We start from the raw sequence: 16,436 nt of genomic DNA on the forward strand, positions 1-16,436 counted from the left end.
GAAAGATATTCAATATTATTTTGTGCCGTATATTCAGTCTCTTATCTACTCTTCTTCTTGCTTTCTCCAGCAAAGCATGCAACGGCGTTCATTAGCCACCGTCCACACAGCTGGACCAAAGCTCCTCTCACAGGGAGCAATCAACTCGCAGTCACCGGGACCTTTTCAAAGGCCACAAAACAGAAATGTGTCTAAAAATTTGAAATCTTAACAGTTGATTGATCTGACTTATTGATCTCAGCATGCTATTATGCTTATGTGGATTATGGATATTGCAACATATGCGTCTCAAGTCCATAGATATATTTATGTTTATGTGCATTTCTCTTTTTTCAGGCCAATATTTTTGCCCCGCATTGTTTTTTTCCAAAGCGGTTTCATCAGACGGGTAATTGCGGAAAATAAACTTGTCACTGCTATGTACTGTGTAATGGAGGCTCTGATTCCAGATGACCAAATTACTTTTGAACAGCAACTTCTCTTTACTTTTGTAAAGGATATACCTGTAAGAAGATACTATCAGATCTATTTATTCATGTTTAATCAATGCAATATAAGCTCTGGGAGGCCATGTGAGGACTTCTTGTCTCACCGGGACCAAGGCCCGTTTAAATGGTGGTTTCATTAGCGGAAAAGTTTTGCTGTCTTGTTCGAGAAGTGGTGAAAAGAAAAGAGAAGAATTAAGGTCGGGTGAATGATGTGCGTGCTCCATAAAACTAATTTACGCTGAGATGTGTTGCTAAATGGTTTTAAACCTTTGTGTACATCACTGGAATGATGGGACTGCTAGCCTGCACTAAAAGTGGTCGACTGCCATGCTAGCTAGCGGCTAGCATGGCATGGCATGGACTTGCTCTAACATGCTAACTTGCTCTCGGTGATGCAAATATTTTCCCCAAGGGGATTAATAAAAGATACTTTCTTCTCCTTTCATAATTAATGGTAATCATGTGTACCATGTTCAACATCTTGGTTAAGTGTGTTACCATGCTAACATTTGCTAATTAGCATCAACGTACCGCAAAGTACAACCAAGGCTGATGGGAATGTCTGTAGTTGTGTCGGTATTCAGCCATATAAAGAACATATTTGGATGGGGCCAGATAAAAGGTCATAGTACACATTTCATGGCAATCCAATGTTAATTCAGCCTGTTTATAAACAATCATGGGTTCTTAAAATTATTAAAATGAATCCGCTTGGGACTATGAATCTCACGGACATAAAGTAGAGATTTTTCTGTAAAAAGGTGGAGAACCAACTGACAGATCAACATTGCCATCCCTCGAGCTAATCCAGGAGGAAATAATGCACTAAAAACTTTTCATGAATCGATACTTTAACTTAAGATATTTTATATGCGTGCCGTCTATTTTGACAAGAGTGTTGCCATTGACACTTCACAGCTCTTGACAGGTGAAAATTGCCTCATTACCTGCAGTAAACAGCAGCACTCTAGAGCAACACGCACCATTTGTCTCTACCAATGTTAAACTCCACTTTCTTGTGCTTTTGCTTTTTCGCTACCGTATTTGCTGCAGTACCAAAGGTCACTTTTCCACAATCCTGCCGTGTCTCAGTCCTCCTCGTTCTCTTTAGTCATGCTTGTGTATTTTCCTCACACTATCTTTGCCTCTTGATTCCAGCAGTGATTATTCTGAATGTTCAACATGTTTAGTGGGGACAGGTGAAGTACATTAGCTTCCTGTTAAAGAAAGGGGGGTTGTAATCAGCTGTGTCATTGGTCTATGGAAGTGCATTCATTCCACCGCACGCCCCATTAACCCGTCACATGTAAACAACTGCTCTGGCTCCGTGTTGACTGTCGGTCGTAAATAATTTCAACAAGGCATTACGGAGCGCTTTGGCAACATGACAACGGGGCAAAGGAAGCGTGACAAACATATTGTTCGTCCATGCAATCAGTCAGACTCCGTAGTGAGAGGTCAGGCGAGACAGGCATTGTTTTGAGTTTGCACTCTTTCTTCTGATGGAGTATTATTAATGTTCTCAAATGCATAGTGTGCCGGGCTTTTCACATATGTGGCTATTGTCAGGAAATGCACAGAAATGCATCTTGTCCACTGTCCAGAGGAGTAAACCCAGAGGCGATGGGGATCCTCTTGACTTTCTCTTGCAATGAGGTTGACATTTTTGCTTCTCAGTGAAATGTCTCAACAACCTTTGAAGAGATTGCAAAAATACACTAAGACATGTAATTCTAAATCTTACATAGGTACAAGTATTTAAGTATTATCAGGCAAACTTACCACTGGTTTCTAGGTATTTAAAGGTTTCTCCCTGTCCATCTGTCTTACAAAGAAAGAAAAAAAAGGTTAAGAGAACCAATGAAAATGAACCGCACCCTTAAATTGGGCCAAAGCTTATTTTAATCACCCAACCAAGTCTTATGTTATTTATTAATTCAATTCATCAGCAGATGCAAACTTATCTATCCACCCACGTCCTGTATCTCGGCTTTGAAGAGAATAACCGCGATATTCCAGGATAATTGACGGGGGCACAGTTTGGGCTTCCACTGGGCCTCTCCGACCTTGAACTTGTGGCAGGATATATTTGACCTTTCCACACCTTGGTGGTCATGTGTGCCTTCTTGACTTGGAAAACAAGCATGTGTTCAGAACCACTTCCCTCCGAATAGCTTTCTTAGCCGATGACATTGTTTTGACTGTCACGTGTGACCTTTCCCGGTGCGTAGAAGTGCTTCTCTTACAGCCGGCGCTGCATTTGGAGCTGCTCCCACCACACAGTGTGCAGTTCCCTGACACGGCACTCCAAACAGCGGTGGAGGCGTTCGGCGCGTTGAACAAGGCCGAGCTCTGAACTCTCCCTCGTCCATGAGAACAGCGAGTCGGAGGCTTGCGGCGGTGCACTGCGTCTCTGCACATCTGAATCTAGAAGAGGCGCTTCTCTACCGAGGAGAGGATCAAGAGAATACACACATGTATTCATTCATGTGCAATATCAGTATCAATATCAATTGTATGAGCAGTGTAAACCTTAATATGTCCTACCTCATAAGAACAATATCTTTGCTGCTGTAATCCTGAAAATGTCCCGCTGTGGGAGTAACAAAGGATGATCTTGACTTCCTGTTCAAGGAAGTGTCGCTTAGTGATGATGTCATCCAGGGGCTGAGTTCAGATCGTTATAATAAAGATGGCCGCACACCGCGCTTTATATGGTCCAACGAGTACAGAGTGTTTTCACTCTAGACAATCAGATGTCACACACAAATACAACATGTGTGATCTCAAACACCATGACTCAGGATGGCTTAGTGGACTCACTCAATACAAACTTCTCAAGGACTTCCCTGACTCTAGAAGGTTATTGAGAAGTTTCCCACTCAGAAAGAGAGAAAGAAGAAAAATCCCTGTAGATAAAAACACGCTGGTTGTCTCATGACGATGATTTTTTTATAATTGTATTTTGTTTAATTTGCTTAAACTTGTCATGGACGCACCAACGTGTCATATGTGAATGAACAGTGAAATGTTCTCAGCTGCTTTAATGAATAACCGGGCATCGAGCACACGGGCCATGACTTTGCACGGTGGTGTTCATTTGTTCATGTTCATGTTCGGTGTTTGTGCAAATCTGACATTTTAAAACAAAAAAAAGTGCATCAATACAAGATTCTTATTTTTATTTTTTTTTAAATTATTTTTGGTATTTCCTTCTGTTAAATGTTCTGTTTGGTTATCAAGTTTATTTTTTGAGCATAATAATTTACCTTTTGTGTGTACCAAATATAATATATATATATATATATATATATATATATATATATATATATATATATATATATATATATATATATATACATATATATATATATATATATACATATATATATATATATATATACATATATATATATATATATATATATACATATGGAAGAGACGTCCAGACGTGTGCTTTAGTTGTGTGGCTGCTCTTTTGGGTTCGGGGCGGCTCTCTGATGGTTATTTAACATCCACGCCGTGATTGGCTGCTCGTGATGGTTTGTCTTTCGCTGAGTAAAAAGTATTTTCCTTTAGCGGTGCGAAGACTCAAATGTAGCTGATGACAGTTTTGCTTGAGAATGTTCCAAAAAGTATTCCTATAAATATATTATACTATTCAAACAATATTAAATAGTGATGAAAAAAGAGTCGTATTAAATCTCATCAAAATCAGTTTCACACACAACTCAAAGTATTATGAATTTAGAGTTAAGAACGCATTCGTCATGAGGATTGAAATTAGATGTGTCTATTATATTTGTGTGATCACATCCAAGCAACACCTCCAGAACAACACCCCTAATCACTCCTCATCCACACCGCGGATATAAAAAGGTGAGCAACACCCTGGAGGGTTACACAATCCTGTCAAGAAAAGCAAGTTTGATTAGAATTCAGGGAACAAACACATTTTTTGTCACCATCATGACCTGACGATTGACTATTTGTCTCTGTTTCAATTCCCAGTCTCGCTCGCTCTTCACTGTCGACGCGCTACGTAGCGGATGAGCGCTCTCTCTCGGGGTAAGCGATACCAACACTTTGCCGTAGCACTAATGAATGCACCAGCTTGTTAGACGTGGTAATGGCGGTTAAAGGGTGTTGGCAGGATACAGCAGGTGTTCTCAAATTCTGACATCGTGGGCAAAATTGGGAAAAGTTATCTGCACAATAATGAATGCTGAGCCATGTGCCGCCTCGCTCATTTAGCGAGTTCAGATTCATAGGAGCCACAAAAAGAAAAGACCTGATGGTGATGGAGGAAGACCAGCACCTCCCCTGTCCTAAGAGGTACAAAAGAGTCTTTGTGAAAGGAGTCTAGTGGCTTTGAAGGCAGCGTGGGGACTTTCAACACCTTGCGATTACTCTGTTAGTGCTTCAGGTCTCTCAAATGAACGATTCCCACCCAACCAATGAGGGCAAATGACCCCAATATGTTTTTAATAAATATTAGACTCATTGGGTAGAGTCATTGCGCTATGGGTCTTATGCAGTGGGCAACTTTGGCTCAGTGGAGAGGATGGTGGTCCTTCAATCAGAAGATCGACCCCTGACCCCGCTAGCCCATGTCGATGTTGGGTAAGACTCTGCTGTGCTAACGGTGTATTTGTATGTACTCCTGATGAGCAGGTGGAACTTTAGCCCCTCCCATCAGTGTGTGAACGATGACAAGTAGTGTGAAAGCGCTTGAAGAGGTCAGAAGACTGGAAAAGCTACAGGGCCATGTTGTCTAGACCAGTTGGCCATGTGTCTGTTTCTCTGATCTCAGCTTTCTGCAAGTGGGCACAAGTTGGAAGAAAAACTTATTTTCTCTTAAGGGGTACTTTGCAGCGAGTTCATGGAGTTATGGAAGTACTTAAATTTAACGATTACTTTATTTGTTTTACCCATATGTATATTCTCACAAGGGTTGCAGTATTGCAGCACTTTAAATGAAGTTAATAAACTTTGTGCTTGCGGTGATAATTAAGTTTATGTTTTGCTGGGGATACAAGAGGTTAATCAGTTACTATTTCACTGTTATATTCACAATCATATAATATGTGTATTAATCATATGCACTATAGGAAGGCCCGTGACTTCTCATTGAGTTTTAGCGACGAAGAGTTCAAACACAAACATGGCTCGTCTCCTGATAGTCATGAGACTGAGGAATCTGTCCGTCTCCGTCTGAAAGAACATGCAGTTCCTTTGTTATCACACAACCATGGCGATGCAAGCCCGTCTACAGACGTCATGTGGGACGAAGATGAGTGTTTATCCTCAGACATTTATTCAAAGAAACAATTCTCTGCTCGTTCTTTGGACGGTCCAGGATGCGCCGTGCTGTGTAATTCTTCTCTGCGCCTTCCTCGCAACGAATAAATGTCCTGATGAAGGATTTTAGCACCAGGTGTCGAGTACATGTTTCTATCAGCAGCTTTATAGGTGATGCTGATGTGCAACCAAGGGCTTCCATGAGTATTTGACTGCATGAGAGACAAGCAGACGATAAAGAGACCACGCGACACAAGGAGTAAGAAGTATATAACCAAGTGTATTCCCTCTGTTAATGTACACATATTTAGAGTCATCTCACTGGAACACTTTACAATAACATTTAGAAAGAACAGGAAGATACTGGGAGGAGTATGCTTGGAATGGAGAAGGAGAGAAACCAGACGAACGCGGCAGGGCACTGAATCGATGGAGCCCGTCAAATGAAACGGCGGCCATCTTGTCTCCAGCCAGATAGACAGAAATAGATATAAAACAAATGATAAAAAGAAAACATGGAGAATGGATAGAGCCTGCTTTCTCCACGAGGTATGGGAACGCACAATCGGCCAGACAGAGAAAAAGGAATAGATGAAGGACAAAAACAGATGGGAGGATGACAGATGGAATAAAAGGAGAATGCTCATAACCCAAATCACATTTGCTCAATTACCGAAAGAAAACACATCGAAAATTTCCATTTTCCAGGATCGTAATATTTTTTCTTTTCTCCAAACAGGAATGATGATGAGGGAAAACACAGTTCTCTTAGTAATGGGGATGAGAGTCAAATATTTAGACATTTCACAAACTTTTTTCAGGATTTTTCTTTTCTTTTCATGGTACAGTTTTCTTTTTTTTAATAGAGTTGAGAAAATTGGAATACTAGAGTTCTGTTGTACATCTTCCAGCGAACTGCCGTTCACCTCGTATTCGTGGGATGAGCACACAAAGTTTGCTTTGCCCACTGGCTGCCCGTCAGTCCAGTCAAGGCGCGAGAGAGAGGGGGCGAAAGACAGTCGCATCTTCGGCCGCAAGCTATCGCTCTCCACAGTGGAACTCCAGCAAGAATCTATTCACAATTTCCCTATAATGTCTCTCATTTCTTCAGAGGAAAAAAACAAAAAAAGAAAGAAAAGAAAAGAGCAAACCAAAGTGACTGAGTCTTGCAGCGAGGCTACGTCAGCCGTGCTGTTCATGAGGGGGGGGCGGGGTCTGAGGAGGCGGGGTCCTGGGCGTTGTCACCGTCAAAAAATCCTAAAGTCTTCGCCGTCAGCGCGCTCTCGCTTTCCCCCTCGCTCACGCTTTAGGTCCGTAGGTTTTCTGCAACGTCTATACATATATTTATAATTATATAGAACAGAGTTCATCTTGTTTGCTGGAGGTTTTTTCTGTGTTTCGGTTATGAGTAACTGTACTGTAAGGACGTGACACAGTTTCTCTGCTGGCCCACTAGGAGAGGGGGGAAAGGACGGGGGCGGGGCTTCGAGAATCACATGACACAGATCTGCTGGAACAAAAGGACGACCAAAAAGTTTTTTTTTGGCCTCAACAAGTTTTTGGCGGCTTCAAACGTACAGGTTAGCATCCATCGGGCTGGAGTGTTGGTATCTCGCGTCGTTGCTACGTCGTTATGATCATCAATCGTCGTCGTCATTTTTTAGTCGTTTTTTTTTTTTTTTTTTAAATTGGTTTTTTTTTCTCAGAACTCCACAGAAAGAAAAAGTTTTGTATCTCTTTTTCGTAAATGAATACTACATGCTTGAAACACGGCAGAGTTTACGTAGCGTCGGCTGCGGCGCGCGCCGGACAGAGGAGAGAGACAGGGTGCAACGGGCCGAACGGAGAGGAAGAGAGAGAGAGATCTGGCGAAGAGGTCGAGAAGATCGGAGACGCCCGAGCGCTCACAGAGGAGGGAGAGCTGGGTTTGACACGATGTCTCTGTGAGCCGGCAGTATATCGATTTGACAGAGGGGATGTCGAAGTCGCCAAATTCAAAACAGGTGGACGAATAAAACGTTGATACTTTCTCAAAAGGACGAAGGCCTTCCCACCTCAAGGATGGAGTACGGACCGTGACACAAATACTGACGCTGGCGCTTCTTCCTACAGTACTCACGACATTGAATAGGCTCGTCGCGTGCGGACGCACAAATCACTTGTTGGATCGACATTTGGAACACGGTTGTTGGCACAGTGTGTGTTGAGATCTGAGGTGTAATGAAGCCCTGCCTTCAATCCACACCGTGGTGATGAGGATAAGAAGCCAAATGGATCGAAAAGCAACGCTGAAGCGGTGTGAACAGAACCGTGATGGCACCTTGCCTCCCCTGCTTCCTCTGCTTCTGATCATATTGGAATTGACATGAATGGGCCACCTGACAATACTGAAGTGTTGAATGAGCAAACCCCTCTGCTACGTTTCCATATACTGCCCTTTTCTCGCTCCCTCTTTCTCTCGTCTCTTTCCTTCTCTAAGTGCATCTCTCTGTCTCTGTGTGTCGCGGCGGCGCTCCCTCAGACGTAGTACTCTTTGTCTTTGTTCTTCTTGTTCTTGGTGACCGTCTTGGCAGTGCTGGGCTGTTTCTCCTTCACCAGGGCCCCGTTGCTCTGCGTGGCCGAGTTGCTGATGTAGTTGCGGCTCTGGTCCACCTGGTAGGAGCCCTCGTCGCGGTTGCGGTACTTGTACATGGCGTAGAGCAGGATGAGGATGCAGAGGGCGGCGGCCGCCACGATGCCGACCACCATCCCCGTGGTGCTGCTGGACTGCTGCACCTCCACGGCGCCGGGGAGCCCTCGGTCGGGAGACGTGGGGTCTGGAGTGGGAACATGGGGGAAATTCGGAGGGTAGGTTATTCCCGGGACTCTGCGGTGGCCCGGGTCGGAGGACGGGTGGGCCGGTGGCAGCAGCACCTGGTCCCGGGTGTTCATTTTGCCCGCGGGGATTTTGTTGTTGTCGCTACTGCTGCTGCCGCCGGCGGCGGCCGGCTTGAGGCGCGGGCTGAGCTGGTCGGGGTTGGCCGTGGGGGTGGAGGAGAGGGGCGGGCGGTGGGAGTTCGGGGAGCGGGAGAAGTGGCGGTCTCGGGGGTTCTGGACGCTGCCCTCGACAGCCGGGGGCGGAGGGAGGACAGTCCTGTCGGTGACCAGGTGGGAGTTTTTGTAATAGTCCTCGTCATCCGACTCTGTCATCTCCCCCGAGCCGTACGCCGACACCTCGATGGGCTCCTCGCAGTCCTCCTGGTCCAAGAGGCAGGGGGGCCGGCCGTTTGGGAAGGGGAGGGACTCTTTGGTGGTTTCGAGCAGGGTCAGGAAGGGGCGGTAGGTGGTGGGGGGCGGGGGGATTACGGGGTAGTGGGTGGCGATGGACGGGGGGTCTAGGGAGTCCACGGTTATTATGGGCAACACTAATTCACCTCCTAGGACAAGAAAGAGACAACGGGGGAAAACAGAGTGTTAGCGAGCCGCCGGAGAGAGAGACCACCTCCAGATGAACAGAAGAAAAACAGCTCAAATGAATACAGCAACACCAGTATTAGAACAGCACTACAACTTTACATGAGGTTAGTTATACAAGTTTAGTTAGTCTGGTCTATTTCAAAAGTTAATATGCTGACTAGCTCTGGACTGGAATAGAATACAAGCTAAGACAATACTCTGTCTGCACCTGGTCCTAGCTGAGCTCACCTGTCTCCCTGAGCTGCACAGACCTACATGCTACATCGCTAAGACAAGATAAAAGTAGACTACAAATTACACTGAACAGCTTAACATCTATTGTAACACAGCCTACGCTTCACTGCTACGACTTTCTGGCCTGCGCTGGCTACGCTCACGCTTCAGATGCTTTTCTGCTGTGATTGGTTGAATAAGATAGCAAAACCACGAGGTTCAGGTCACTTACATCAACAAATTGGCCGCATGATTTTTGCATGAAAAAAAAAATTACAAAAAGAAAGCTGTGTAAGATTGTTCTCGTATAGTGATAAACAACTCACCCCTCCCCACACCCGCCCCCAACGTAGTTACCTCTTTTTTTTTTGTGTGTGAGGGGGGCGAATAATCATAATAATCATGATGTTAAGAAACTTGAGTTATTCAGCGTGTTTATGAAGGATGGGCTCAATCCCACTCCCCCCCCCCCCCCCCCCTTTGGGCATGGTGGTTTTTCTATGGCTCATTTCTAATTAGCTTAATCTGTATGCAAAACCCTCAGGAGCTGCTGCAGGAGCTGCTGAATGTCTCTAAGTACACACTCCAGCACACTGCATTACACACCTCACCTGAGGCCCGCCTCCCTCCCAAACACCACACATAAACATGACATCCTTCCTAAAACAGACACACGACAGGTGTCAATTAAATAATCCTCTTAATGAGCCGGAATTTGTTTGTCGAGCCTCGGTTATCCGATTCAAGCCCACTTGTGACAAGATCACCCTGGATTAAATACAGATTGCTGGCTGGATTACAATATCATTGGTAAACATTCAATCAGGATAAATGCTTTCTAGCCCAGCTGGAGTTAAGGGTTAAACAGATTGGGAGTTTGTTAACAGAACATGGCAGAATATCACTTCATACACTACATTTGACTTTCAGAAAAACGTTTGTTCTCTGAGGTCTGGTAAATGTGTTAAGGTCACAGTCAAGGAAACATTTGTTAAACATGGCAGAGGAAGGGAGGGGGGAGATTAGATCATGGCACATTTTACGGGGGGAGAAACAGGAGAAGGTAACAGCAAAACATGACCAGAGATATGCCAACATCATCAGCGTAGAATCATGACTCGGCTCGTTGTTCAGGTGATGAGGTGAATCAGTGACTCAGAGGGGGGAGGGGTTGGATCAGGCATTTCAGGAGGGGAGGGGGATTAGTCAAGGGGAATGTTGGGATTGGAACAATTCCCCCTGTATTCAGCTCGGCAGCGCTCAAACCCCCCAACACACACACACACACACACCTCGTCAGCAATACAACATTTTCACTCAAAGGCTTTGTTACACATCGGCATAGAACAACACACTTTGAAATACAGCAAAATGTGAAAAGGCTGTGACGATTAGAGGAAAAAAAAGAAAGGAAATGCAGTAATTCTTCAACCCTTCTTTTCTAACTTCAGGCTAGTTTCCATGGCAATGCTCAAGTTATTCCTCTCCATTATATTTCCTTTCTTTCTGTGTTGGAGGGCTGTTTCACCTTGAAGGCTGAGAGGACAGCAGAGCGCCGTGTCACTTTCGCAGAACAAAGAGACGCACCGAGGAGGATTTTCACAACTTTCGAGCATTTTTTCGGCAAAATTTGTGGTTTGTGTGAAATGACTTGTCAAAGTCACAGGAGACCTAAAAATAAAAAAAATAAAAATCTGTTTTGGGGACCTCAGAGATACCGGGTGTACGTTTGACTGGAGGGGGTGATCGACGAGATGGCGGCGCCGCTATCTTTGCTTTGCCATCTCTCTGAGTGGCAGAGATGCTGCGAGTGCAATTTCAAGCTTTATACCTGCAGCCGGGCAATTACGGAGGAGTTGCCTCCGCTCGCCGGTTGGCCCACTTCCACGCACACGCACACGGGGCTGACACTGCAGATGGATGCTCGTGTTAGTGTAAACGACGTGTAATCCTCGCAGAATCAGCAACACTTCTTACTTAACCCGTGTGTTTTCTGTCAACCTCAGACGCCCCCAGAGTCTGTTCTCACCTCCAGGTCGTCCATGCAGCAGCTCGACCTCTGGCCTTCAGTTTCAAACTATGCCGTATCTTTGTCGGATGTCGGGGTGGGTGAAGTTTTTTTTAATATGGATTAATGTTCATGTCTTTCTTGTTTTAACTGTTGTGTCAAAATGTTTAGCTGGTTTCACTCATGGGGACTTGTAGCATTAGCATTGCTTAGGAAATGCCACAAAGGTATATTTCCAATATCCCTGAACAAACGCAAGCCATGCTTACTTTCACACACACACACACACCTACGCAGACTCAATATAATGACATCATTTTTCTTTCTTTTCTTTCTTTCTTTTGTTGTCTATCTTATGCATTTTTCATTTGATGTTTGTCATTTTGTGAAATTGTAATAGATTATATAGGTAGAGGCTTCAAATAAGCCCAGTTGGCTTTTTTGTCTCTTCCTGCGCTGTGATATATTTATTTATCTCTGTTGTGATTGTTATTGTTTGAATTGTGCAAATAAAAAATAAATAAAAAAAAAGGGTCAAGAACATAAGACCTTCACTCAGGAGGCCGCCGTTCGTGTCCTGAGTAAAACCAAAAGCTAATCCAGGCTTATTTTAAGCTAATTAACTTATTATACGTACACTTCACTATGTCACACACCAGCTTATTTTAACCCGGAGCATAATATATTCCTGTGAGAAATAGTAGATGGACGAGTGTGCCATAGTTTAAAGTTCAGGCACACGGACCCGCTGCTGTATGTCATGAGTTTGGAGTGAGAAGGTTTCGCCTGTAAAAGACTGATGTAGATATTCTGGAGGCAAACATGGACGACATCGAGGTCTTTGAACGGTAAAGGATGGCTACGATAGCTCGCCCGCGTCGCTCTGCTGTGCTCTCAGCGTCGCGGAGCCAAAAGCCTGATGGCCGCCGTCCGCCACGGCCGGCAGGCTAATGGAGAACAGATGAACCTCAGCCCTCACACAGAGCGAGCCGCATCTCAACAGTCATCAAGTGAACCCTCGTTTCATTTCCTGTTGCGTGACCCGAGCCTACTGCACCCGTAGTTTAAACCAATCTACGGCGTCCATCGGCTCTCCACGACTGCGCCCTCTTCTCTCCGTACGCAGCTCTGGTTAGCGGTTAGCACCCGCGGGCAGCGATGCTGACAAAAATAAAAAATAAACCATGTCACGGATGAGACAAAGATGCGCTCTCCTGTGCTGAAAGCTGCCAAGAACCACAGTATTATATGAAAGACATGTAGCGTGATTTCAGTGTGTGGGAGCCTCCGTCTTTAATACCGTGTCGCTGTAATATCAGGATATAAGCATTAAAGCGAGCCAGACTCAGCGATATTGAGCCTGATTGATTGAGTTTGACTCCATTGATTTGAACAGCGGAGGCCACGTTTAGCCCACATGATGACATCTCTTCTTTATCTTTACCCACACGCCACTCCACGGCGCTGCCAGTATGAGTCATCCCCCCCCATCCACACTCTATTTACTCCAAAGGAGAATGGGACCGGTGGATAATGATGCATCTACGTCGGTCTCCTGACAAACATTGTTATTCTGCCGGTCACGTCGGCCCGCTCACATCCATTTGAAATATTTAGACCAAAAAGCGTGTTTGGAGTTTGCGCATTCTATAATTCAGCTTTGATTAGACTGCAGATGGAAAATCCTACAGCGTGTCCGAGTATAATATATCTTCCCTTGCTTGCTTTTAAATCAGGCCACTATAGTGGCTCTGTAATTTCTACAACGGGGAGGAGAAGAAAGAAAAAACGCTGTTTCTTCAAACATGAATCCATCAACTATTTACAAATGCTGCTGTGTCTCTCAGCCAAAGTGATTTATTGTGACACAGAGACGGTGCCCTGCCCATATCGTGTCTCACTGAGTCACATGTTGGCAAAGTCACAGTAACCTCCCTACGGCTCATCAGCACCTGGATCCACTCCATGAACCTGCTGCATTTGGTTTTTCTGGCCGGCGCGGTGTGTTTCTCCCTCGCTGTGGTGTAAATCTCGCCCATACGCAGATAAATCCTGAGCTACTACCTCACCACCTCGCTGCTTTGGCATTGCGCCGGTGTCAGTATATATATATATATATATATATATATATATATATATATATATATATATATATATATATAGTCTGTTTATTTTTCAACCATGTAGGTTTATTTGCAAAAACACATGTCCTGATATGTGATATCAGGTTTTTTTTATGGACTATCAATTAAAATGCAATCGTAGCCCACCAGCTAAACACTGTTAGCACCGTGCGCTAGCACCGTTAGCCGGAAGCCGCCATTTTAGAAAGTGTGGAGGAAATACACACGCTCCTAATCCCGCATTTAAAGACTGTTATTTTTTTTTCCAAACTAGTTCTTTTTTTTTTAATGATGTTGATTCGTAATCATTTATCAATAAAAGTTAAAGAAAACAATCTAGTACATTTAGGTTTAGGGTCGGCCAATCAGGATTTTTCTAATTGAATTGAATATTGTTGAATAACAACATTGTATATTAAGTATTCAAACTATTTTTTGTACTAATCCCTGCATAGTTGGTGACGCTGAGGACACGCCCCCCTGAAATCTGTGTGCCGGGACAGGACGGCGTCGCCTTCAGAGATCACCCAGAGGACGGCGGCGGCTCAAGCCTCCACGGTGCCGAACATCTAACCCGTGGAACCCGCGAGATAAACCCGGGGCTGTTTACTCGCGCAGGATGGCTATCTCGGCGAGATCGATGAAGCATCGCGCCGACACCCAAACCCATCGACCGGCGCGGGTTTGATCCCGACGCGCTCCGAGTCACGCTGGGTCCATCCCTCATCCAATCTCTCGGTTTCACTCCGCGACCTAAAAAAGAACACTCGCAGGTTGTCTCCATGGCTTGTCGCCTGATGAATTATTGAGGAGCTCCTCAAAGCTCTGATCTTGTCGGAGTAAAACCGATATAGCGCCTCCAACATCCTGGGACTGATAAGTAGCTCGGAGGTATGCGAGAGAAAGAGAGAGAGACAGAGAGAGAGAGAGAGAGGGAGAGAGAGAGAAGGAAAGTGAGGTCGTGCCGAGGTAGAGAAGAGCGAGACAAAATGAAAGAGATTTAATGAGCTCGCTGTTGGAGAAAGATGTGTGTAACATTCTCTAATTGTGCGTCGCTGTGAACACAATTACCGTCCGCGGATGACTTTTCATGTATGTGAGAGTTCACGCGGACATGAGGATGTGTTTCTGAGAGAGTCTTCTTCTGCCTCATCCTCGTCCCCGCCTCCCAGGTCGTGTCACTCTCGCGACTGCGGCTCATTAGCGGCAACGGAGGATCCGACCCGGGGCTTTAATTGGCTGATGTAATTAAGGCTCCCTAACAAAGTCAGAGTTTAATTAGCCTGGCGGGGAAAGGCGGGAATCGTTCATGGGAATTTCGCTCGGCTGGCTCGATTTTGCATCCTTCGCCTTCCTCTTCCTCCTCTTCCCAATCTCTCGCTTCTGCTTCGAGTGCAAAGGAACGTGCGACAAATGTGGATGAGGGTCAAGCCTCCCAGCTCATCTCTTCCTCGAGTCCTTTCCTTCCCTTCCTTTCCTTCCTGCTCTGCCTGTTTTGCATCCACTCTGCCCCTTCACCACCACCACCACAGTTGTCCGAGGGTCATCATCATCAGCGCGCCATTAGAGAGAACGCCCGGCTTGAATAAGAAAACAACCCTGAATTATACTCCGTCGTACGACGGCTGCTGTAAACACATCTGGAAAGCGCATTGGGAGCTCCAGCGGCTTCCTCTGCTTGTCGGAAAGGAGTTTATTGATCCCCGTGAATTCACAGCAGTCATATCTCGCGCGGCTTAATAGAAAAATCCAACGCTGCGCTTAACTTTTTTTTTTTTTCTCTCCTTCCCCCCCGAAGGCCGCTCAATAAGACGCGAGCCTCATTCTGGCGTTGGGATTGAAAACACCGGTCCTGTCACACCATGACTACAGGCCCGCGTGATGGAGGGGGGGGGGGGGGGCGCGTTCCCTCGGACATTGTTGATTCTTTTTCCTCCACCTTGTCGTCAGTTTTTTTTCTCCTCTTCTCCTCCCCTCTCGAAGAGGCTTATCCGACCCCGCTGGCTCTCGTGGCATCTGGACGGCGTGATACGGAGCGCGTGCTCGCGCTTGTTGTTTCTCAGGAGAGACGGATGGAGAGAGAGAGAGAGAAAAACTTTACACCCACAGACTGAGAGAGACAAGTGTCTGTCTGGTAAGGTGAGCATGTCTGCACTGTTTGTGTGGGCATGAGAGAGAGAGAGAGAGAGAGAGGGAGAGAGAGAGAGAGAGAGAGAGAGCGTTGCGTTTCCCCTCATGGGAGATTAAGCCCGGCCATAGCATCCAGAGAAAAACTCTCATTTCTGCTTCCGATAAGAAGGGAATTGAGTCTCTATTTCGGTCCTCACCACCTACAGAGGAAACCGCAGGAGAATGCTACACTCCAGTTTCTCTACAGAGGTTTAGATCCGTTTCTCCTCGCACGAACATACCGATTGCTATAATCTCCTCCCGTTTACAGTCCAACATATATTCTATCGGAACTACTAATCCCCTTTGCCGGGAAAAAAAAAAGAAAAAACAGGAAAAGTGAGGTGCTTTTTTACAAACTAAGACATTATGGCGACTCTTTTTTTTTTACCTGCCGCTGGTATTGTTTTCACCGCGTGAGTCTCGAGGGGCGTCGCTACATGTTTGCGTACGTAGAAATTAGATTTTGATTTTGATTTATAAACCCTTTGGGGCCGATCTCACCAGATGCGACTTCAAAGACTGTGGAGCGGGGCTGCGCGCGCAACCGGGCGCTAAAACCTAACTTACAAAATGGATTCAAGCAGACGTCTCGCTCTTGCCCTTGCTGTGTTGTGTGATGAGGAGGAGGAAGAAAAAGTCCCCAAAAAACAGAGTTTTTGGGTTCACTTTTAACTT

The 16,436-nt window shown here is 45.3% G+C and overlaps 1 protein-coding gene across 10 annotated transcripts in view; it reads right to left on the minus strand.

The window, feature by feature from the left end:
* Positions 1–6,049: 6,049 nt before the first annotated feature.
* nrxn2b (neurexin 2b) overlaps positions 6,050–16,436 on the minus strand; it is a 638,339-nt gene continuing 627,952 nt past the window's right edge. For 9 of the 10 annotated variants that reach the window (XM_068587905.1, XM_068587904.1, XM_068587901.1 and 6 more), the window contains one exon: positions 6,050–9,205. In XM_068587905.1, coding sequence (XP_068444006.1) covers positions 8,307–9,205 — 899 coding nt within the window. In that variant the 3' untranslated portion in view covers positions 6,050–8,306. The remainder of the gene's footprint in view (positions 9,206–16,436) is intronic. The other variant, XM_068587907.1, reaches the window with a different exon arrangement.

The sequence above is a fragment of the Clinocottus analis genome, unplaced genomic scaffold (assembly GCF_023055335.1).
Source record: "Clinocottus analis isolate CAN_PGR_092001 unplaced genomic scaffold, fCliAna1.0.p SCAF_21, whole genome shotgun sequence".
In the NCBI taxonomy this organism is placed as follows: domain Eukaryota; kingdom Metazoa; phylum Chordata; class Actinopteri; order Perciformes; family Cottidae; genus Clinocottus; species Clinocottus analis.